A 25342-nucleotide genomic window follows, 5' to 3' on the forward strand; every position below is an offset into this window, starting at 1 on the left:
TTTGATATGGAGGCATCCTCAGGTAGTGTAAATTCAATTTTGTACAAATGATGACCCCCGGGGGTAGGGTGGGGCCCAATGGGGAATCGAAAGTTTTACCTAAGAACATATAGAAAAAAATTTTTCTTCTCAAGAACAGAAAAGCTATGTTTAGTCATATTGATTTGGAAGCATCTTCAGGTAGTGTAGATTCAAGTTTGTTCAAAAGATGACCCCTGGGATAGGGAGGAGCCACAACTGGGGATCAAATTTTTACAAAGGAATATATGGGAAAATTTTTTTCAAATCTTCTCAAGTACAACAAAGCCATTTGTTATATTGACATGGAAGTATCATCAGGTAGTTTAAAATCAAGCCCCCCCCCCCCCCCCCCTTCTCGTTAATCTTTTCAATACTGAACTGATTTGTGCTTTTGCCTAGCCAATGTGCTCAGGTGAGCAATGTGGCCCATGGGCCTCTTGTTCCTATGAATCCCATGTTCAAATGTCAGATGATTATGATTTTTTTTTTATTGTTACTTCCCCCTTATCACTGGCATTTACCATTTGACGTTGATGTTGTGTCCTTGAAACATCTCTAAGGTATAAAATTAACAGCAATATGCATAAGAGATGGAATGTATTTCACTCCAAAGTTGTACCCTCTGACTTGACAAGGCTTAGACTTCAACATCTTAATGCCTTGTGACTTTGACCTTTGAGGTATGACCTTGAGCAAAGATTATGGCACTCCTTAGGGTCATGGGCAACAATACAACCAAGTTTGAATCCATATTAATCAAACACATGTGTATTTCAGATTTAAAGCATAGACATTAATTCTGAAAGACTGACAGACAACTGTGTTAAAACTAAAACAGTTGATATGCCACCTCCCTTTTTGGTGAGACGTAAATAAGTCCATGCAGATCAGTGGACATTTACTTTGTATCAACTTTGAGTATCATACGAACAAGCTGTCACTTATTTTTTTAAGCCATCAATTTTTTTTCAGTCAAATAATTTCTATTTTCAGTGGATTTTTCTGGCTGTTATCACTTCTAGTATCCTCTATACTGTGGTATGCTGTGGTCCCTCTGAGAGAACAGCTGGTATTTGGACTGGTTTTCTCAGTTCTTTTTCAAGAAGCATTCAGACTTCTTTTCTACAAACTTCTGAGGTAAAAACATCACATTGTTTGTTTTTTTAAGGAACATCGTTTTCAAAGACCAAACAGATTGTATCTTTAAAATCATATACGTAAGTACCATATATATTCTATTTCAGGAAAGCTGATGATGGCTTGCAGAAAGTTAGCCAAACTGGCCAAGAAATGCACATGACTCCCAGGGATATTTCAAACAAACATATAATGGCATATGGTAAATAAATTTATATGAAGCTAGTACACGTACATGAAAGTTCTCTGTTTATGAATGTTTCAGTAGAATCATACAGCAAGATATAATTAAACATACTACATTTATACCAAAAATGCCCCAAAAAAAGGAATAACAGCTTGAAATAATAAGAAATGAATATACAATTGTAATGAAGTGATTCTGGGTGTCATGTGGGGTTAGTGGTACATTTGTAACTGATCCTCCTATTATATAAGAACTCATCATATTTCCATTTTAAGTTTGGTGTTGAAGAAGGACTATACCTGTACATACAAGTACCTGTTATTCCTCTTTGATAGTCTATTAATTTTTTTTCAGTGTCAGGCCTGGGGTTTGGCATACTCTCTGGTGCTTTCTCAACCGTCAATGTGTTAGCAGATATGGTTGGTCCAGGAACCATTGGTATCCATGGAGATTCAAAATATTTCTTTGTAGCTACAGGTAAATTTCAAATGTTTACCACTTCGTAGTCTTATTGAAACTAAACTATCAAAACTGTTCCCTCTCTTTTTTTCCTTTCTTTCCATTGATAATTAAATAAGGGAAGGCACTGGCTGTTACCTGATTTACTACTCTCATACAACAGTGAAACAAAAACAAAAAAAATCAATGTTCAAAAATAGGGGAAAAAAAGCTTTATAAAGAAATTATGCATGTAGCTATTTATGTTTAAAACTTGTAGCTATTTATGTTTAAAACTTATTTATGTTTTAAACTTTCAAAATGCCATTTTGAATACAAGATAATGGCAATATGAGAGACATATGAACTAACATATAATTACAAGGTGTATTTATGATAGTACTCTAGATTTTTACGTATTTATCTTTGCAGCTTTTCTCACCCTTAGTTTTATACTTCTCCATACTTTTTGGGGCGTAATCTTCTTCAATGGACTCGACAAAAAGCGGTACCATATGGTGGCGCTGGTTGTGGGAACTCACATGCTTATCTCATGTCTGGTGAGTGGATATGTTTACATGCAGTGTACTGTAAATCACTTTTTATTCGGGTGAACTTTATTTTCGCGTAATTACGTGAGATAGTGTGCTCGCAAAAATTTTATTCACACCTATATTAGTATTCCTAAGGATTATATAGAGCAATAACCATAATTCGTGAAAATTTTATATCTGGCTCATTAAGAGTAAAAGACTATCTCAGGAAAATTTAGTGATCTACAGAATTAAAACACTTGATTAACTGATCAATGATTTAAAATACTTATCCCCTTTAAATCTCTATGCTTGTATTTTTTTTGTAAATTTTGTCCTGTGTGAATTTTAAAATCTTATCTTTCTTTTCTTGGAAAAGATTTTAAATGTTCACTTAAATAATAAGTGTCGGTACCCATACAATAGAAATGTGCATTTTGGTCCAATGTTGTTTGTATTCAGGGCTCAAAATATTTTTTTTCACTGTTACTTGGCTATCAACTTAAATTTTTACCAGTCAATTGATATCTTTCACTATCCATTGGGCTAGTAGATTTCTACTTTTCATGTAATTTGTTGCACCTTGGTGACACAGCATTAAGAAAACATTACTATGATTATTTTGATCAAGACAACTTATTCTCAGAAATATTCATTTTTTGAATTTAAAAAACAACCTAACAAAATAAGGAATTGTTTGCATCCAAATAGAAGTCAATAAGCACACAAACATGTCTACCAGTAGTTAACTAGGCCCGATTGTGAATTAATTTTAATATGCATAAAATAATTACTGATCCAAAGGGGATGTGCTCTCTACAATACAAAGCACTAACTCTAGTCCAAAATTTACTGGTCTCAGACCAGTGGGCCATCAGTTATTTTCAGCCCTTATACTTCACAAGAACATCTGGGCAATGGCCCAGAAGACATTTCAATACAATGTACATGTGTTACATTATAGTCGAACCTTGTTATCTCAAACTCCATGGAACCGAGAAAAAAAACTTTGGAGATTTGAGATACTAAAGTCCAAGTGTATTTAAAATAGTAGACATTAATTAAATGATAAATTTGGTTTTTGATTTGTAGACCCTCCTGAATCAGAGGACCTCCTCCCGTGACAGTCCCCTGTATCTGGCCAGTATCCTCCCAGCTTACTTCCTCACAATCATCATGGGAATCATTGCGTACATCACTGCAGGGGGATCGCTAGCGAATATCAAGAGTTGCATGCCTTGTGGCAATGCTCGCAAATACGAGATTGAATAAACTTGGGGATCCTAGCCAAATCATGAAAGCTAAAAACACTATCATTGTCTCATTATTTGTATTTTGTCTGTCCTGTACGTTTTATATGTCATTTTTTAGGGGAAAAATGTCATAAAAAAATAAATTCAAACAAGTATTTGTGGTACTCCTGTGTTCATTTTATTTGTATTCATTATTAAGGCTGTAAAAATACATCGTATATTCAATGGAATGCAGAGAAGGTTCATACAATACATAAAATGAAGTACTGGTATAAGCAAAATTTTTAGCGAGGATTCAGTTTTGGCATTACATGTATTATTGATAGTTCTGAGATCGCTTAAACTGAATATCACTAACAATTTATTCAATATTGGTTGTTATAGTTATCTCTCTTGAAATTATAAAAAGTATATAATGCAAAAATGTTGGTTTTAAAATGAGAGTACTGGCAGTATTTGCAAAAACAGCAATAGTAGCTTGGAACAAAATCCAAAGTCAAATTTATAAAGTTAAAAGTTTTATTTTTTTTTTTATTTTGCGTCCTTGAAAGTATTGGAAACAGATTTGTTGATAAAGAAATGCAAAAATCTACATTTTCTTTAAAATCAAAATATGATGATGGAGAAACTGGTCCATATAAGAACTTGAAATCATGATATAGTGCTTTATTTTTATGCCCCCATAATCGAAGATTTGGGGGCATATAGTTTTTACCCTGTCCATCTGTCTGTCTGTTTGTCCACAAAAACTTTTAACATTGCCCATACCTTTTGATTGGTTTGAGGTATGGCTTTCATATTTCACATTTGTATTCCTTGTGATAAGACCTTTCTTTGGGTACCATCATATTTGACCTCGGAGTTTGATCCAGTTTCGCAAAATTTTACCCAACTTTAACCTTGGCCATAACTTTTGAACGGTTGGTGCTAGGGCTTTCATACTTCACATGTGTAATCCTTGTGATAAGATCTTCCTTTGGATACCAACAACTTACTTTGACCTTGACCTAGGAGTTTGACCTACTTTTGAAAAACTTTAACCTTGGCCATAACTTTTGAATGGTTGGTGCTAGGGTTTTCATGCTTCACATATATAATCCTTGTGACAAGACCTTCCTTTGGATACCAACAACTTTGACCTTGGAGTTTTACCTACTTTTGGAAAACTTAAACATCAGCCATAACTTTTGAACGGTTGGTGCTAAGGCTTTCATACTTCACATGTATATTCCTTGTGACAAGCCCTTCCTTTGGATACCAACAACTTTGACCCATTGACTTTGACCTTGAAGTTTGATTTACCTTTGGAAAATGTTAACCTTGGCCATTACTTTTGAATAGTTGGATCTAGGGCTTTCATACTTCACATATGTAATCCTTGTGACAAGACCTTACTTCGGATACCAACAACTTTGACCCTTTGATCTTGGAGTTTGATCTACTTGTGGAAAACTTTAACCTTGGCCATGAATTTTGAATGGTTGGTGCTAGGGTTTTCATGTCCTTGTGCGAAGGCCTTTCCTTGACCTTGATGTTTGACTTATGTTTGAAAAATTTTAACTGTTTCCATATCTATTCAATGGTTGCTGATGGGGCTTTCATATTCCACAGGTATATTCCTCGAGACAAGACCTTACTTTGGGTATATATGAAACATATGAAACATTCTAACAATTTGTTGAGTACTGAATTCAGAGGACAGTAATTTTATTGGTAAAATATTACATGTATATCAATAAATAACAGAATCAGCCATCACTATCACTGCTGGATGATTTTCTTCTATGTTTGCGCTTTTTGTGTTTCTACAATGTAAAAAGAGTGGAAATACCATCATTAGCTTATCTTGCACTTGAAATATACAGTAAATGTGAAACTTAATGTACATGCTTTGTCTTTAAGGTCAAGATCTAGTATTGAATGAAAGGTGCCTTTTTTAGCTCACCTGAGCCGAAGGCTCAAGTGAGCTTTTCTGATCAAAATTTGTCCGTTGTCTGTCATCGGCGTCGTCGGCGTCGTTGTTGTCACGCCCTCCTCCAAGGGGAGATAATTACGAAATAGCAAAAAATTAATGGCATTATTGAAAAATCTTCTTCTCAAGAACCAGTGGGCCAGGAAAGATGAAACTTATATGGAATTATTGTCAGGTAGTGTAGATTCAAGTTTGTTCAAATCATGACCCCCGGGGATAGGGCGGGGCCACAATGAACGATCAAAGTTTTACATAGGAATATACAGGAAAAATCTTCAAAAATCTTCTTCTCAAGAACAGCAAAGCTATGATTGGTCATATTTATTTGGAAGCATCCCCAGGTGGTGTAGATTCAAGTTTGTACAAATCATAACCCCCGGGGGTAGGGTGGGGCCACATTGGACGATCAAAGTTTTACATAGGAATATATAGGAAAAATCTTCAAAAATCATCTTCTCAAGAACAGCAAAGCTATGATTGGTCATATTTATATGGAAGCATCCTCAGGTGGTGTAGATTCAAGTTTGTTCAAATCATGACCCCCGGGGGTAGGGTGGGGCCAAAATGGACGAACAATGTTTAACATAGGTGTACATAGGAAAAATCTTCAAAAATCTTCTTCTCAAGAACAGCAAAGCTATGATTGGTCATATTTATTTGGAAGCATCCTCAGGTGGTGTAGATTCAAGTTTGTACAAATCATGATCCCCGGGGGTAGGATGGGGCCAAAATGGACGATCAATATTTAACATAGGTGTACATAGGAAAAATCTTCAAAAATCTTCTTCTCAAGAACAGCAAAGCTATGATTAGTCATATTTATTTGGAAGCATCCTCAGGTGGTGTAGATTCAAGTTTGTACAAATCTTGACCCCCGGGGGTAGGGTGGGGCCACAATGGATGATCAAAGTTTTACAAAGGAATATATAGGAAAAATCTTCAAAAATCTTCTTCTCACTAACAGCAAAGCTATGATTGGTCATATTTATGTGGAAGCATCCTCAGGTGGTGTAGATTCAAGTTTGTTCAAATCATGACCCCTGGGGGTAGGGTGGGGCCACAATGAACAATCAAAGTTTTACATAGGAATATATAGGAAAAATCTTTAAAAATCTCAAGAACAGCAAAGCCACGGTTTGTCATATTTATTTGGAAGCATCCTCAGATAGTGTAGATTCAAGTTTGTTCAAATCATGACACCCCCCCCCCCCAACTCCCTTTTTAGGGGTAGGTTGGGACCACTTATGCATTTAAGCTTTTCAATACTAAACTGATTTTTCCTTTTTTCCTAGCCACAGTGCTCAGGTGAGCGATGTGGCCCTTGGGCCTCTTGTTTATGATACTTTACCGCTTGGTAACTTAAGGTGCATCAGAGTAATTTAATAGGTAAATACAACAAAACAAAACAAAAAAACATTTTTGACAGTGTCATTTTCAATGAAAAAGGAAGACAACTAGTAATAAATTTGGGAGTTTTTACCATACCAGACAAAGGAAATGTATCCAGATTGCCTACAGTCTCTCAGAAAATGGTAATTTATGTTCTTGACCTCTTCTTTTAAAATAATATTAAATTGGGATAACTTTTAACATGATACCAAATTGAATTGCATGAAAATGCTTTCATTTTCTACATAATTAAATGGTAGCCATAAAGTAAGGGATAAAGTAGGTTTAAATTGATTATAACATCATAATAAATCCATCATTAAAAAAAAAAACAGTACAAACCCATTTACTAGACCTTGCCCTTAAATTAATGATGTAAATTATTAGATATATTTGATATATGGAGTTACATGAATTTCTGTGAGATTTTTTTTGCTGTGAATCATTCAGCTATCGGAGAACATTCTACCTTGTGACGAGGACTATCATCTTCAGATTCTGTACTTGAATTTGCATGGTGCCGCTTTTTAGCTTTCTTTGATTTCTTCTCTTTTTTGTTTTTCTATTTAAAAAGAAAAACGATGACTACCATGTATTTCATTCATATCATTTGAAATAAATTTCAAAAGAATGAGGGTGCACTTGATTTGGATTTGGCATGAATTTGGGGACAACTGAAAAGCAAAAATTTTAATGATAATTATAACATGCTTTTTTTAAGCATTCTAATGATAAATCATGTTCCTGTGATATGGAAAAGGGGAATATTTTCCTGACACAGTGCTTGATTTACTAAAGTATGCAATGAAATATGGCTAGATGAGTCGATCATTTGGTAATTATTTGTAACATGCCATTTGATTGGATAGAAAAATGTGTTTATATCATATAACTTGTGTTGCCTACGTCACAATGACTTTGAAGGCTTTTTTTGAAGGGAAAATTGTCTTATTTTTAGATTAGTGATAGAAAATGAAATTATAAGGAATAATTTAATGGCTACCCAAGTTATACTTGTATAACCTGAGTTGAAACAATTCACGTTTTATAGATTCGGTTAAACTGCTCAATGCAGGTTATACAGTATAACTTGGCTAACTATTAAATTCATCCCTTAACAAAATGTTATATGATAACAAAATGTTACATTATAAACACATTTTCCTATAAATTTGATATCTCTGGGTCATCTCTCTACGGTACACACCTTTTTCTTGGATTTTGAAGATTTGTGCTTTGTTTCTTTTCCTGGGGAGGAGAGAACTTCATCATCATCTGGAAGTAAGTCATATGACTTCCCACCAGCAACATGAAAGCAATCCTGGGCTAAGTGACCTACAAAAAAAAAAATAGTTATCGTTCATTCATTAAAAGATATATTGCAGAGAGACATTGCCTTCAAAATGGTTCCTCAAATTAATGAAACTGTGAACTTTATCATTCATTAAATGTATGAGAATGAATCTGTTTGATTGCTGTGTAAATTTCTGTACTGTGAAAAACCCTTTAAAGTTACAGTTTGGTGTTAAGACAACAATTTAAACAAGTTTTAAGCAAGTTCAATATATATCAAAGTAAACCTGAAGAAAAACAGTGGTACTATCGGTACATGTACTTATTTCCTCAAGGTATTACTGATTTTAAATACTGGTACCTGTACATGGCATTATTTCACCAGAGTAGTATTAATATTAAATACTGGTACCTAAGTAGAGGTATTTCATCTACTACAGTAAATAGTTATTACCATGACCACCACATTTTTTACAGGTGGTGTCTAGGACCGCTCCAAGTTCTATTTTTGGCCTCTCTCCTTTGTGAAACTTCCTGTTTTTCTGTAGATCCATTCTGAAATTAAATAAGACCCAGAAATTGAAATATACTATTACCATTTACGATTCTGACGAGGTCTTTACATAACATGGACACTCTGACAGTAGGTTACCATTAATAATATTTTTAAGGACTACATTATACACACATTGATAATTTTGAAAAAAAATGACAAATTCATGAGGCTCCATAGTATACTCTTATTAATAATGATGACCTTTTGACCTTGACCTTTGATCAAGTAGCCTCACAATCTACAGGGGTCTCTTTTGTGAAGAAAATAAGAAGTGAATATGCTGATTTGGACTCCTTTTTTAAATACAAAAAAGTGTGCCTGACCTTTGACCCTTGACTTTTGAGCAAGTAATTAGCTGTCCTTTACAATGTATAGTATGAAGTCTTTTGAGATTTCAAAATGTTCAAATGATTTAATTATTGCATCACAATGACCACATGAATCACCTCACCCATTAAGCAACCATTCTCCAAACATGAACTATATATGAGAAATGTAAAGTGTCCAATTTATTGCATCAAATCAAAATATCTTGAGCTATTACCCTGACCTTTGACTAAGTGACCCCAATTATGGGTTTCTTCCTTTAATCTTTCTTCTCCTGTGCAGTAAGAATGAAGCTTGCAAACTTAGGAAAAAAAAGTTATACCATAAGAGAAAGTGTAATGATGATCCATGCAATATTTGACTTTTTGACCTTAACCTTTGACCTAGTGACCCAAAAATCTGTGGTGTCTTCCTTAGGCTCTCTTCTACCTATGTTGTAAGTATGAAGTCTGTAGTGTGAAGGTACTCAAGTAATTCAATCACATCAAGTGTTCCAGACAGACAAAAGGTTACTAAAGGGCACCTATCTTAAAACTGAACATGACTCCTAAATAGGCATATGCCATATTAGTTTTCCTATCTCTGATATCAGCACTGGGGTATATCCTTTGCATTTGTTACACCTGACTGCTTTCTTGTCAAGGGTACCTGCATGGAATGGATGACACATGTTCATATTGGTTATTTTACATTACGTTTGTTTACATTTTATTGCAGTTTATGTGTATTTGTGTTTGTTTGTACTGCACTGACCTGTGCAACTGATGTAAGTTTCTTTTCCAACTTTCTCTTTTGCCATAGAAGAAGGCACACAGTTACTTTTGTCACTTATGAGAGTTTTACAATAGCTATGTAGAAAACAAGTGTAAATTAATTACACTGAACAGAGACCGAGTGAATGGCTTATATAGGGGCTGTACAGCTAACAGAAAATGCAGAGGCAAACAACACAGATCTCTGCCTTTTACGAATCATGTTCAGCTTTATTGCAGGGCTCTATTTACCAGGTCTATACTATACCACACTTACGAGGACTGTACATTTGCTGAATCTTCATCTCGACCTGTAGTCTGATTGACTACCTTCATAGACAAACCTATTTTATTGTTCTGTAAAAAAAGGTAATATTATAATTTACATTAATTTCATTTACAGAATTCATAGTACCTATTGTTAGTATTTTCAATATTGTATTTACAGATCCTTTTAGATGCTAGAACAGGGGGGCTGAGTTTGAATCTTGATGTAGGAATACATTATCTTCAAGTTGGCATTGAACAGTATATCAACTCAAGATTATTACTAAATATGAGTTATAGGTTGACAATTAAGGTTAAAATGTACAATTTGTATTAGAAACATTTCCTTGTCACAGCATCTGCTGAAGTCTTTCAAGTCGATGTCATCAGTCAAACACTTTTCCCTTGAAAAAAAATACAGTCAAACCTTGTTATCTCGAACTTGATGGGTGCAAGAAAAAACTTCAAGATATTCGAAATTCAAGATATCGGGGGTAAAATACTTAAAGAATAAGTGGTCAGGACTTCTAAATCACTTCGACATATTCATGGTATTCAAGATATCAGTGTTCGAGATACCAAAGTTAAACTGTATTCTGTGGTCATATATACATGTAAAGCATACTTACCTCAAGTGAAATAACTTTGCAATACACTTTTTCTCCAGTGGCCAGCATCTCTGAAGGATCATCAACTCTTACTTTTGACATCTGAGATTTGTGAACTAATCCTAAAAAGAACAGGGAAAATACATTAAAAAAAATAGTGAATTTTGTACGGTGGTCGATATCAGCCTGTACATATTCCGAATGGTATTGAAATTTGTACATCTAAAATGTATATTCATTGACATATACATTTTGCAATGGCAATGCACACTTCATGCTCTTAATATTGTCTGTACATGTACAAAATGGCAAAAAGGCAAGTGCCAAAAAGTGGATGCAGAAAACACAAACTATTTTAATTAAAATTCCTGGTCGGAGAAGACCATTACATGTAATATGAATTAAATAAAATCTTACAATGGCACTGCATATGGAAAGAGTTTAACTACAATAAAGGCTGTAAAATTTTCAAAGAAAATAATCTAAACTATGGCAACCTACAATTTACAGTCAATCTTTTTTAAAGATATTTGTAGAAACAATTTCAATTGGTGATTTTGTTATTTCATAGACTCTAAGGAAGCTCTCATCACTTATGAAAATTTTTTATCAGACATTGCAAAAATATAGTCATATAAAGAGTGTACACAGAGTTTACCTAATAACTGTAAACGTGGTTATATTGAAAGGTTGAAAGTTTGACGATTTTGATGTTTTAGTAAAATGATGAGTGAAAACTTTGACGGTATGATAGCATTTTACAGTGCTCTTTAACAAGAATATGAAAGTTGACGAGTGGAAACTTTGACAATTTTAAGTCATTCGTCAACTTCGTCAAAGTTTCCATGACGTCAAAGTTTCCACTTTTACAGTACATGGTACATGAATTGAGAAAATATATGCAGATAATGTTTTCCATTAATTTATCCTGGTCCTAAGAGTATATAAGAGTGTTAAGTGTACTTTAATCAGATCACTGCAACTTTGTAAAACTACCATTGAATCAGAACTCTGTAGTAAGCAGTGTTTTAATTTGCTTTTTATACCCCCCCTCCCCCCCACTTGAAAAGAGGGGGTTGTATAGTAATGGGGGTGTCCGGCTGTCCATCTGTTTAGTAAAAATAGTTTGTGTCTTATCATTTTATGAGCTCGGTGCTCACAGTACCTCTAGTTTTTACTTTAAGATTGAAGGTAGCCGTGGTTCAGAACATTTCCCTTTAATATTTTTCAGTCTTTTTTGTTGTTAAATATTGTAACTGTAATAGTCTTTTTTGTTGTTAAACTCTTCCCAGTGCCGTTGCACAATTTAATTCATATTTAATTTTCTTTGCCAAGAATTTTAATTACAAGGGTACATGTATGTGTTTTATGAGTCCAGTTTTTGACATTTGTCTTTTCACCATTTTGAAATTTTAGAAGCATAAAGTGTGCAATGTGTCAGTTGGAAATGTACCTGTCAATTTCAATCTAATTAAAATTAGATGTTCCGAAATCCGCTACCGCTTTTCAAACATCTAACAACATCCCATTAGGGGTCAAGTCAGAGCGACCTTTCGAATAAACATAAAAATTTTGGCCAATCAGATTCAACCTTCTGTATAAGATTCTAAAATTAGTTCCACGGCTACATCTTTATATTATTGATGCTCAGTACACTATTTTACGTTGAATTAAAGTAATTTTGGTACAAATTGAACGTATAGTCCGCCAATCTGGCATTCTTACCTGAATAATGCAAACAAAAATGCACATTTTAACTACATCTATACGTATCCTGCATGTCACATTCATATATAGCATGGTCTTTACCATGCATATTTTGTTTACTACAAAACCCCTTGGGCGTTTAGGTTCGGCAGTAAAAAAAGAAACACATCCGAACTATAAGCCAAGATTTCAGAAACGGCAATTTCATTGGGTAATGAAAAGGTCGCTCTTACGTGACCCCTAATGGGATGTTGTTAATCATGTTTGAGAAGCGGTAGCGGATTCGGAACATCTAATTTTAATTAGATTGTGTCAATTTATATCTTGAAAGTACAAATTTCAATACCAGTCAGAATACGCAGGCTGATATTGGCCATTGTAATTTTGTATACTGAATGAAAAAGAAATTGAAATAAGAACATTATGTACTTAAAAACTAACATGCTTCCATGCAAATACCAGAGATTCATAGTCATGAAATTGTGCCATGTAGCTTTAATACAGGGATACCGGTAAGTCTTGTTCAACTTCATCAATATTTTCTTTCTACCGCATTTGGCATTCACATGTACACAGTTAATTAATCCTTACACAGATCGAGCTTTAATTTTCAATACCAATTTATGTATACTTATACCTTGCTTTTTGAACTCTGGGATCTTTACAAAAACACCATATTGTTGAACAGATGCCACCTATTCAATAAATAATTGGTTGAATTAATTTTCATTATATAAACGAATGGACTACACCGATACATGTATGATAGAATGCATATGCATCAACATGATCAATACCTCTCCATAAAATATAGAATGCAGTGCTGGCATAGGTTCATTGCTGTCACTTTCTCGTCTTTTACTTTTAGCATGGCTGTCCTCTCGATCTGAATATGAACGTTTCATTTTAGAGTTCTTATTCAAAATAGCAAAAAAGTGAACCCGCACCCGTTTGTTTTCATTCGATGATTAATTTTACCTCCAATGACTGAAGAACTTTAAAAAGAAAGACAACTCTTCCTGTAGCAATATGAATACATTTTTTGGTTTTATGAATACTTCCAATATCTAAAAACAAATATATCTAGCAGTTTTGTAAAACTGGTCATAAAACATTTCATACATGTACTTGAACTTTCTATATAAACATGAACACTGCGTTTTCGAATACTAGTAATTGTCAATACATGTACTGTTAAAGTATTATCAATGAAAGATCTTTTCATTGTTCATCAACTTCTTGTTGATTTGTTCAACTGTTAAAATTTCATTGTACTAACAAAACCCAAAATTAGGAACCTTAGTGAAATTTTGAAAAAGTCTCTGAGTCTCTGTAATATAAACTATTTCTGTATTCTAGCTATGTTGCTCACTAAATTTTTTTAGTTACCGGGTATTTATACTTATCAATATCAATCACAATATCAATCATGGTCCTCCAGGTACTCCACTTGTAGAGATTAGGTTTAAAAGAACTAGTTATTGAATTGCAAGCATTACACTGTACGTCTCATTTTGAGTAACCCCAAAATTTTTAAGTAATTCTCTAACCGTTCAATGGATATGCAGTCACTTGAAAAGTTATCAGGTTTTAACTTGACAGGTTAACACAGTGATGACTGACGAGTCTAATGCAGTCACATGTTGATGTTACTCTCTTTAAGGAAGCTCTAAACACTAATGAAAAAAGCTTTTTGGACTTCAAGAAAAATATATCATATAAAGGTGCACATATTCAGTGTATCTAGTTCATTTTCAACATAGGGTACCTGCCTTATTTTTGCAGAATAAATGTTCAAAGACAATGAACTATTTGTGAACAGAAATCACTGCATGTTGGTTACTTGCATCGGGAAAATTAATGGAAATAATGTATTCAATTACTTAATCTTGGTCTAACATAACATTAAGAATACTTTAATTCATAAGAAATTGTGTCATTAACCGTAGATTCCCATTTATTCTATTTTTCTTCGAAGGGCAGATCACTCTCACTCAATAAAACTACCCTACAAACAGAACTCTTTAGTGTGCAGTGTGTAGAGCTTCCTTAAAATATCTTATCTAACCTGAACTCATATATGTATCATGGATCCAAATATTATGGAAAGAACAAACGAAGCATTTTTAAATGTCTGATTTTAATTTTGTAGGGTGGAATAGATAATATACAACATCACAGATAAATTCTGCTTTACAATTGTTCATACTTCTACCAACATTTTCTCCATTTACACATGTACCAATCACACAAAATATGACATGAAAAATACAAAAGGAACATTTTACATGAATTCCTAAATTCATGAGACAACCTTTGATAAAATTTCTGTATCAATGGAGTAGAAAAAAGTTATGAAAAATTACCACACATTTACATTCATTCATTTTTAGTCCATCCTTTTGATATTGCTCCCATTTACTACAAATTTTCTTTTTTTTTTCCTTTAACACCCTAAATTTTTGTTTAAAATTTTGGTTTACATTCTAAATTCATTGTTTGAATAAATTCTTCAAAAATTGATCATTTTTTATACACTTTGTATATATTTTTTTTTTTTTACACCTGTGAGAATTAGTTGCATAAATGAATTTACATTTGTCATCATTCAAAAGTATTTCAACAGCACTTTGTCAAAATATATTCACTGTAAGTCCAGGAAACATTTGAAGCATTTGTGACCCTGTCCACAAGTTCATGTATTCCAGTTAACATGCAAATATTCTTTTGATCTTAAAACTACATACTATAAACAGTGAAAAAAAAAATCAATTAAAAATCTTCATAAAATAGATAATAAATGCAACAATGTACATAAATCGTATCTAAAGCCTATTTGTTCTTAGAAATTTGGTGAAAAATGAATGTTAATATTGCAAACTGAACACATCAGCCATCATGATATAAAGCCAGAGAAGTCAACAACTATCTCACAATCAACAATGTAACAACGGCTGTCCAACTTAACAACCATAACAAATTCTGTCAGTAAGTAGACAATTTGGCAACAACAAAAATTAAACTTGAATTCTCAGCAATTAATGACTGAATTGTCATACATGTATAATCATGATACCATGTCATATTTCTCTTAGACACAATTCATACATTAATTCTCATTCATTCTAAAGAGTAGCACAGATTCTCAATTACAAATGAAATGACCTTACATACTTTTGTTAATTCAGTGCTGAATTTCTAACAAAAGGGTGATGCTGTGGGATCCATTGTCTTAAAGAAGTCCTTAGTGTTAATTTCTGTTTCTGATGCGAATGCCAAGTCTGGACCTGGGGGAGTTAAGCCCCCAACCTCTTCATCTGCAACTTGTAGTACCGAACCCACATTCTCCTGTGGCACCTTCTGCTCTTGTTTAACAGTTGTCCTTGGGTCACTTTTGTTCATTCGAGGATCAACTTTTGGGGGTTTACTTGGAGGGGGACGATTATAACTGTTATAACTTGAGACATTTTCCTGTCCTGCTTCTTCTCTATCCAGAGGAGAAGCATATTCCATGCTTCCTTTACGTTTGCCTGCTGGCTTTCGCTTGAATCGTGGATCATTGCGGTAGTCTAATTTTGGTTTGTCAGCTGAGTCTCCACTTCCCTTCTCTGAATCATTTGATGATTGACTAAGCTGCCTGTCCATTGACATTTTTTGGAGACTTTCATCGTCCAGTAAAAGGTCAATTTTTGGATTAATTAATGGTTCACCGAGAGGTTTGAGGCTCAAGTCAGGTAACATAGCACTGTTTGGATCAGGAGTAGAGTTTTGTCTTCCAAACTTCCTTGGATCACTATTTTGCCTTGGATCATTGGCAATAGCTGCTGGGAGAGGTGGTATAGGGGGAGTAGGTAAAAGTCCTGTGGATCTTTGTTCAACAGGTTGTTCTGAAATTTGTCTGCCCATTCTGGGATCAGCTGGCCTTGAGACACCACTTGAGCTATTTTGTCTCGAGAAACGAGGGCCCATTGAGCCTAAACTGTCTGTGTTACTTATCTGTCTGCCCATTCTTGGATCTACAGAAGGCCTCATAGGCAGAAAATGAACACCCATTGGTGGATTTGAAGGAGTACGCTGTAACCTTGGGTCAACAGCAGGAGCACCTGAATCAGAATTTGTTCTTCCTAGTCGTGGATCCCAGGGTTTTCCAGAATCACTTCCAGGTTTCAAACGAGGATCCCCTTGAGAGGCCCCCGATTTCACAGGCTGACCAGTTCGTGGGTCAACCTGCTTCTGCCCATCTGTTTTAATCTCCACAGACTGGCCCCTAGTGGCCTCTGCCACCTTCAACAGTTTTTGAATCCTTGGATCACTTTTGTACTTTGGATCAGCAAGATTGATACCGGGAGGAGGTATCTTGGGAGAACCTTCAACTGTCACTGGTATGACATTCCACATTACATCCCCTTCACTAGAGGTTATAAACACTGGGGGAGGAGGTTCAAATGGCGAGTCTTGAGATTCAATAGGAATAATGGGAGGAGTGGATTTGTCCCCTGACTTTCCAAATGACCTTGGATCCTGTCTTTTACGAGGATCTCTTGGCATAGAGGTGGCAGAGCTGCAAAACAAATTATCATTTCTATAAGATAAACATTTTTCATCTCTCTAACTAAATGGATTAAATGGTGGAAAATAACTTCAATTTTTTTTTAAAAAAAAAACCTCAAAACACCAAAATAAAATTTGTTAGCTTTGACACATGCAAATTTAATCACTTTTAATGAAAATGTTGGGTAATAAAAATTTTAATGAAAAGCATGGGGTTATAAAAATGCATATCTCCTCTTACCTTGCTGGTGGGGAAGTGGCACCAGAACTGCTAGTTTTGATGGCATTGATCATTTGCATTATATTCATTGTGCTAGGTGTGGAAGATGGAGGATTAGTGGCCTGTGGACTGAGGGGGGTGGAAGACTGAAACATAAAAAATCAAGTTTACACAGTACTTCAGAGAACATAACAGGATACCAAGTGTTTCTGATGGGTCTCTCTCCTTATAAACCCCTGGCCTATTGTTATACATGTATCAGGAAAATGGAGTCAGTGAATTTTTTGTTTTAAAGCTGTTCTATCTTTAACTGGAGTGTCTCTCACTGTATATTCAAGTACAACACTTTTCTACTTCTGTCCATAAGTATGGAAGATGCTATCTTAACTTTTAAATTAGTGACTTTTTCCATTGACTAATCTATGAGTTTTAAGATCACGTGATATAAACAATCCTAATTATTTTAATAGCATGAAACGCCAGGGATCTCTAGGAACAGAAGCATACCACAAACACATTGCTAAAGAATATGCTTTTCAATAACCTCTTTTAACTCTATTTCTCTCGGGTATTCATGATGTAAATGCCTTACTTGTCTGTTGATTTTTTTGAGTACATCTGTAAGTTTTTTGGAATCTTTCTGATCCTCTTCATCACTTGAGTACCAATTGTCATCTTCCTCTGGAAAAAAAAATATGAATAACAGAACAGCATCCCATTTGAAATGGATCAACATTTCCTGCATTTTTACCTAAAGAAATTACATGTAGAAATCAACATTTATATGCCTACCCTTTTCTTTGGAATCACTGTCTGTAATGACATCGGGCTTGGAATTCAGTGCTTGGTTCTCTTTACTTTCATCTTTTCCTTCAGTTGTCTTGTTGATTCTTTCAAACAGTTCTTTTTGATTTGAGGTTAAGTAATCATCAGTTTCAATTCCGAGCATTGCCAACTTCTCTTTATTTGGGTCTGTGTCTTTTGATTTATCCTCTCTTTTATCGTCATCCCCATCTACACAGAAAATGTATTTGTTTAACACGTACACACAAACACACACATTTGAAGTGTACAATTTTTAAAAATTTGATATATCAGACCTCCTCAATTCATTTAAAACATGAACACATATTTTTATACCTTCTCTGTTGCTGCCTTGGAATGTTTGACCCTGACCCTCCATATTCTCTCCTGAATGTGGACCAGGGCCTTGTAGATCTGGTCCTTGAAACTGGTGAGCTTGGTCTGGATGTCCAGGAAATATTCCTTCCTGATGGTCTCCTGGGCCCTGAAAATTTCCCATTGGCTGATTTGGCACTGGACCCCCTGTACTCGCATTAGGTTGCCTTACACCTGCTGCATGCTGCAATAATGCCCCGACTAATGCCACTGCTGGATTCAAAGCCGGATTCATCTGGTTCATCATCCTGGGAGGACCCATCATTTGCCCAGGCATGGAGACAGGTGGACCCATGGGAGGTCCTTGATTCATTGGCCCTCTAGGACCCATCATGGGTCCTTGGTTCATGGGCCCCATAGGACCCATTGGACCCCTAGGACCTGGTGGGCCTTGGTTCATTTGTGGTCCTGGGCCTTGCATGCGATTCATGTTCATTTCATTGTAAAACCCAGGCCTGTAAATGAAATTTCTTGTTCTTAAAATTCCATGCCCTCACTTTACAAAAGAACAGAATTTACATTTACTTGGATAATTTATTTCATCCTTTCTCTTGGTTTAATATTACTTCAATGTAAAATTAACACAAGTATTTTTTTTAAGGAGTATTAAATCGGTAGGGTTTAAAGCAAACTAAACTTTTTGCAGTTTATACATAAAACAGGACCCTGAACACTCACCTTGGAGGTTGCATGTGGGGAGGGTGCATCATGTTAGGTGGACCCCCAGGTTTGTTGGGACTTTGATTTGGTGGATGAGTTTCTATATCAAAAATGGATGGAATTTTCTTGATCCTTTCCTGAACTGCAGGATCAACGAGTAGATGTCTTGGTGGGGACCCTGTAAAAGAAAATATTATTATGCAACATACAAAAATATTGTAACATACAAATACAAGAACAAGTACATTGTATGTCTTTAAGATGTAGTCAACCTCACTAACTGGTAAAGAACAGAAAAAGTTTAGTTCACTGATATGCTAAACCATAGCAACTTTTAAAACATCTTACAACAGATATTTACCTAATAAACTTGGTCGATTTTTATTTCTTTGTCTGTCTTCCTCAAACTCTGCATCATTGTCATGATTATTGTACCTCTGTAATGAAAATTTTGATATTATGTACATTAAGTTTCATTGGTCATTCCAAAATATTACAATGGCATTAATCACCAAGAGAAAACAAATTGGGATAACAAATATTGATTTTCCATACCTTTTCAATAAGATGTCTTGTTTCATCTGTCAGGGGATCATGGGAAAATTTACAGTTGTCCCCACCATAGCATTCCTGACCCGTATGAAAGAACTTGCATGGAAATTCACGTAATTCTGTTAAGGAAACTTGCTCACAAGGCAAAGTCTTATATAAATTTTAATACACAAATGCCAAATGAATGTTACTGACTTAATCATGAAAGAAAACTTCACCAGAAAAGGATATTGTGCATAAAAATGCAGTTGTCTTCTTTGGAGCAATATGAATTCAAGTAATATTTACACAACTCTGGTTTCTTTGGCATCTTTTCATGATTGAATGGACAATCATAACCCTGGAGAAGAAATAAAAGTTGAATAAAACTTTCTCCTACAGCTTATCATAATTAAACAAAGCAATTCAGCATCAAATCTAATTATTGCATTGAGCAAATTTTTTTGAACGCCATGAATGCCAATGTAAATATTCACCTTTTGACACTTCCCCTCTTTGTAGAATCTACATATAGGTCGTTCCTCCATTGGAGTTTTTAGCAGTGGCTTTTTCTTGGGCTGATCCTGATTGTGATCCCGGGATTGATTCTTCCTCTTATTGTTTCCCCTATCATGATTGTTATGCCCTCCACCTCTGCCATCTCTTTCAAAATTTCTCTTCTTCTTTGGTGGTGGTTTTTTATATATTTCCTTTGTGGAAAAAAATTAAATATTTATTTACACACATACTATTCAGAAATAACAAATATTTTTTATAAAAAGTATCCGATTCTTTTTTGCCCCACCCTACACCATGTGTCATGATTTGAAAAAAAAATTGAATACACAATCTCCCTTCTGAAAATCTGGATTAATTTAATTATGCATAATGCATATGGAAACAATAAATTGTACCTGGCCCTCTTCTGCAGCTATATTAGGATCCAACATGTTATCCCCCAACATGCTCAGCATACTTTTGTTCTTTTTGGATCTATCACCACGATGGCCATCAAATCTGAAGAGAAAAAAAAATCATTGTAAGAGTTACTTCCCTTACCATGTAATTGCTTTTTCCTGGTCTGGAAAAATTAACTCCTTGAGCATGTTAGTTCTAACTTCTAATGACTTGTAAATAAGAAATATCAAACAATTTTCAAAATTATTAATTTTATTTGACAGATCTTTGTTTGGAATTCATGAATTTAGTCACTCTTAATGTCTGACACACTTCAGAAAATTGAAACAACTCTAGAGAATTTATATAAATTTCTGACAGTTAAATGTAAAAGATCACAACAAAACGACTTACTCTTCATCTTCATCTGATGGACTGTCATATGGACCAGGAGGGCTCTCAAACCTATCCCCTCTCCGATCTCCTCCATAGTTCTGGGAGTCATAATCATGTTTATGATTGCCTGAAGAATTCTTTTTGTGCGACATCCACCCCTGCTGATTTTCATCATCCACATTGTCATAATCATGGTATTTAGGGGGCCTTTTCCCTTTGTTTCTTTGTTGCTGAAAAATACTTGAAAATTTAATACCATCTCTTAATTCATAAGCAAGATTATATCCCCCCCCCCCCACCAAGTTTCCCAGGAAAACAATTCTTAACAATTTCATAAACACATATATATCAAATCAAAAGCTGAAATGTTATTTAACAAGTTTATCAAAAGTCATTTAGCTGAAACAGGTGTATCATATAACCTTGTCATCCCGCCTTCCTCTGCGGTCTCTCCGGTCTCTCTCCCTTCCATGTCTGCCTCCTCGAGAATGAGGCCGTCTTTTATCGTGCCTATCCCTTGAATGCCCCATTTCTTGATCAGTTCCTCCTTCCTCATAATCATCATCTGGGTAATCTTCATCTCGTCTGCTATCTCCTGACTTTCCTATAAAGCACAAAGAAAACAAATTATCTGTCTATTTAACTAGTACAGTGTATCTCAGTCATTGACATAAGACACTAAATGCAGATTTTGTAAACCAAAAATTTTCAGGATTTTCACCTCCATCCCTGTCATGTCTTCTTCTGCTACCTTGATGATCCATTCTGGTACCATTTCTTTGGTTCTCCTCCCCATGTTCACTACCATCATCCCCATCATCATCAATTTCTCCATCCTCCAGGATTTCACCATCTTCAGCCTCCATGTCCTGACTGCTTCGGGAATCATCTAATCTTGCCTTGCTCTTGGATTTTTCTCTCCGATGTCTTCCATGCCTCCTGTGCTTTCCCTTGTGATCCCTATCTTCTGATCTCCTATGTCGTCTGCGTTCATTATCTCTTTGTCCATCCTCCTGGTCAGAGTATTCTACCCCATGATAATGCTGCCTATCAAACTCACCTTCTGAACGATCACTTCCTGAGCGTTTAAATTTTTTGTAGTCAGAATCATGTGACCTGTGACCTCTTCTTCTCGAGTCCCCATACTTGCGATTTCCCTCAATGTCCTCCTGGCTGCTCCTGTGACGTTTTCGTTTGTGCCTCCCCTTTTCCTGGTCTACATCTCCTTCCTCACCCTCCTCCTGCCCTTCCTGTGCCTCATCCTCTCCTCCTTGCTCCCCTTCCTCTGGGTTGTCAATTTTCTGTGTGTCTTCATCAGGATCATACTCATCAGTTGTTCCTCCTCCATATTCATCCTCTTGCTCCATAACTTCAGTCATCACTTAAGTTTTACATGGTCTAAGTTTAATTCTACAAAAAGCAAAATTGCACCTGCTAAATGTTAATTTTCTAAATAATCACAATAACTTTAATCCAACAGAAAACTATTTTTGCATGTATTTCGTGTGTAAATTTTTAAAGCCCAATTTTCTTGTAATTCATATTCATGAAGTTAATAAGAGATTTAATTATTAAATTAATATTTACTACATTTCCTGCTTAATATTTGTGTAATATTTCATATTATTGTATTCTAATCAAAAAAAAAAAAGAAGAATATTGTACTCATTTGGTGTGTGAACTTGTGCCATATGGGTTTTTACGGGGAAAAATGCAAGCAAGGTCTTTCAGATGCACTTTGAATTTCCATGGATTTGGGTTTAAATGTGTACCAAGGGATGGGGATGTTGTTGTTTAGTAGGATGGAGTGCAAGCATTTACATCCTGAACTGGACTTTATTGTTCTTTCAGAATAATTATACTCTGTTTCCCAAAATAATATATTCCAACGGAATGTTTTCACCACATCTGGATCTTCTGATACCAAATCAAAATTTTATTATTAAGTTTATATGGAGAACAAACATGGTCAGACTTTAAAGGGACATAATATAAAGGGGGAGTGTTAATAATCAATAATAATTTTCTAAAAGAATAAATCCCAAACATCTGCCACCTTTAGTATCATTTCTTGCACAAGTTTCACCAAAATTTCCCCATTTAGTGAATAGACTTTGAACATTTCCTTCTCTTCATTCAACTCAAGGGTCAACAAAAATTAACGTTTCATTAAGTGTTCAAAATGTGTACGTTGCATATTGTTATTATATCAAAAATGTGATATCTTATATATTTTGCTATGTTGTATTCTTTTCTTTTTTTTTCTTTGTGTTAATATTAGTTTCACAACAATATTTTCCTGGATTTGACCTGATCCACTTTGAGAAACACGGATCCTGTTAGGAAATGACTTGTAACGCACATGACACACGTAATCGGTGAACTATTTATAGATACCGTTGCGTGGTTACCTTGACTAAACGTATGGCGGAAGAAAAGGCATATATCCGGGCAATGTCCACGCCCATAATGTCGCCTGTGAATATTTTACACATACCACATCCAACGACATCGGTGTTCAGATACATGTCTGAACTACTTCTATAACATTTTTTGAAAATTTATTAAAGAATTATTAAGCTTAGAGATCTTTTTTTTTCTCTCTTACAAATTTTTCAACAAGGTAATATTATCTGGTAATGCAATGTCCCGCTTACCTTCCATTTACTTATAGCTGGGTATATTTTGAAAATATATGAGTTAGCCTAAATCTTTTACAGATTTGTCTTATGAATGCCAGTTCAGTGTTTATATTCCAATTACATGAATCATGTATCTTTCTGATCATCGGCTTAGAACTTAGAACAGCTTCGTGTTGGTTGCATGTAACTTACAACTGCGCAGTAATAAAATTATTCAAAATGGCTTACACATTTGCATAATTTATGCATACTTTACTACAATACCTTCTTCGGCCTATTTTTATCCTTTCTGATATTTGCTTATCAAACTAGACAATGAAATTTTGTCTAGAAAGATGAATTTATCGTTGCTCTTCATCAATCCTTCGCCTATCCGTGTTTCTCAATGTGGTTTCATGGAATATATCAACCTTGCACCTTTTGTACAAGGACTTTGGGAGTCACAGATAGAGAGGAGTTAATTTTATGATGAAATAAGGGAAAGATACCGATAGGTAGTGTTTCACTGAAGTCTTTTTCAGGATGTACAATTAACTGATCGTATTTTGCTTTGGAATTTTGTCCAACTGCGTCCAGATTGAATGCGTATTTCCAGTCTCAACAAGCACTACACATTTTCCCCTTCGCTAACAAGATGGCGACGTAATAAACTATATCAATCACGTGACTTCGATTTCTATTTTTGACACTTCATTCCTCTGAGAGACAAGGTCATGTCAGCTGACACTTTTATTAAATTTAATATTTTGCCATCTTTTTATAGAAAATATCAATGCAAGAAATCACTAATAAAGATTACTGCAGGTTATCCTGTTTGAAATCTACTGATAAAAACGTGATACTGAAAACTGAAATCCGCACTATTTCATGAACCTATGCATTTGCATATTGAGGCTCAAGAGGGTTTTCTCAGTAAGTCAACATGCTAGGGTCAGGTGATGAAGGCGGATATATTTTCTTCCTGTTCAGTGATTAGTACACGTGTGCATACTAGCCTAGGCCTACGTTGGGCCTAGTGTAAACCCATTGTTGGTATAAATACGAGCTATGATCTTTAGCATTGTTACGATCAATACTTATTGACGTTAAATATGTAATTTTATGTGATCAAATATTGATAAGAGAAGGGGGGGGGGTAAAATTTTCATATTCGTTCCTTCTTTAAAAGGAAATGAATGATACGGGTTTTTAGCTAATAATTATCATGTCAATTGATATTTTAGTCATGTTGAATTTAAAATTATAACATATAATTCTTTATATTAAATCATCAAAATTTACACATGCATGCAGGGGTAATCGCCGGGTTTAAACTTTTCAGTCTTTACTAAATATATTATTAAACTGTTAAATATTTACAGCATCTTTGAATTAGAAGGCACCTTCATTGAAGTAAAGCTACCAGGCCCGTAGGAAGCAATTTCAGTTGGGGGGGGGGGTGCACAGCCAAACTTTTTCAGTTGACAGTTGAGGGGGCACTACCAAAAATTTCCTGACAAGCAAAAAAAAAAAATAAATAAATAAAATTAAAAAAAAAAGGTCATCAGACGGTTTTATTGAGGGGGCACAAACATATTGTCTATGATTATTAACGCTGAATACAATGTTATATAGCTGTTTATGTAACTGTATATGTATATATATATATATATATATAACAATGTATATTGTGAATTATGTTTAAATTGTGCATTTATATATGTGGAAATGCCTCTCGGGGCCCTTGATTGGTAAATAAAATATCTTGTATCTTGTATAGTATCTATGTTTACTATAGTAATCTATATATCGGCCCCCCGTGCCCCCCCCCCCCCCCGCGGTTCCTA

At 34.8% G+C, this 25342-nt stretch overlaps 3 protein-coding genes across 3 annotated transcripts in view; 1 reads left to right on the forward strand and 2 right to left on the reverse strand.

Moving 5' to 3' along the window:
• The window catches only part of LOC133183725 (gamma-secretase subunit Aph-1-like), a 12486-nt gene extending 8753 nt beyond the window's left edge, over nucleotides 1–3733 (forward strand). Inside the window, exons 3-7 of the mRNA XM_061318648.1 lie at nucleotides 1015–1158; nucleotides 1266–1360; nucleotides 1700–1822; nucleotides 2216–2343; nucleotides 3409–3733. Coding sequence (XP_061174632.1) covers nucleotides 1015–1158; nucleotides 1266–1360; nucleotides 1700–1822; nucleotides 2216–2343; nucleotides 3409–3588 — 670 coding nt within the window. The 3' untranslated portion in view covers nucleotides 3589–3733. The remainder of the gene's footprint in view (nucleotides 1–1014; nucleotides 1159–1265; nucleotides 1361–1699; nucleotides 1823–2215; nucleotides 2344–3408) is intronic.
• Nucleotides 3734–5278: 1545 nt separating this feature from the next.
• On the reverse strand, nucleotides 5279–13384 carry LOC133183738 (zinc finger CCHC domain-containing protein 17-like). The gene is made up of 8 exons (XM_061318654.1): nucleotides 13238–13384; nucleotides 13078–13135; nucleotides 10755–10855; nucleotides 10136–10215; nucleotides 8678–8778; nucleotides 8138–8265; nucleotides 7400–7492; nucleotides 5279–5374 (listed from the first exon to the last, which is right to left on the reverse strand). Exons 1-8 carry the CDS (start codon nucleotides 13343–13345, stop codon nucleotides 5318–5320), a joined length of 726 nt encoding a protein of 241 aa, XP_061174638.1. The 5' UTR covers nucleotides 13346–13384; the 3' UTR covers nucleotides 5279–5317.
• A 1179-nt stretch (nucleotides 13385–14563) lies between these two features.
• LOC133183750 (zinc finger CCCH domain-containing protein 6-like) lies at nucleotides 14564–24143 on the reverse strand. Its single transcript, XM_061318662.1, has 15 exons — nucleotides 24005–24143; nucleotides 21596–22284; nucleotides 21297–21478; nucleotides 20893–21104; nucleotides 20496–20598; nucleotides 20079–20291; nucleotides 19834–19942; nucleotides 19606–19715; nucleotides 19412–19487; nucleotides 19069–19228; nucleotides 18352–18845; nucleotides 18004–18225; nucleotides 17804–17892; nucleotides 17233–17357; nucleotides 14564–17001 (listed from the first exon to the last, which is right to left on the reverse strand). Exons 2-15 carry the CDS (start codon nucleotides 22251–22253, stop codon nucleotides 15639–15641), a joined length of 4116 nt encoding a protein of 1371 aa, XP_061174646.1. The 5' UTR covers nucleotides 22254–22284; nucleotides 24005–24143; the 3' UTR covers nucleotides 14564–15638.
• Between the last annotated feature and the right edge of the window lie 1199 nt (nucleotides 24144–25342).

The sequence above is a fragment of the Saccostrea echinata genome, unplaced genomic scaffold (genome assembly GCF_033153115.1).
Source record: "Saccostrea echinata isolate AGI-Se365-2 ecotype Australia unplaced genomic scaffold, CSIRO_AGI_Sech_v1 ptg000001l, whole genome shotgun sequence".
In the NCBI taxonomy this organism is placed as follows: domain Eukaryota; kingdom Metazoa; phylum Mollusca; class Bivalvia; order Ostreida; family Ostreidae; genus Saccostrea; species Saccostrea echinata.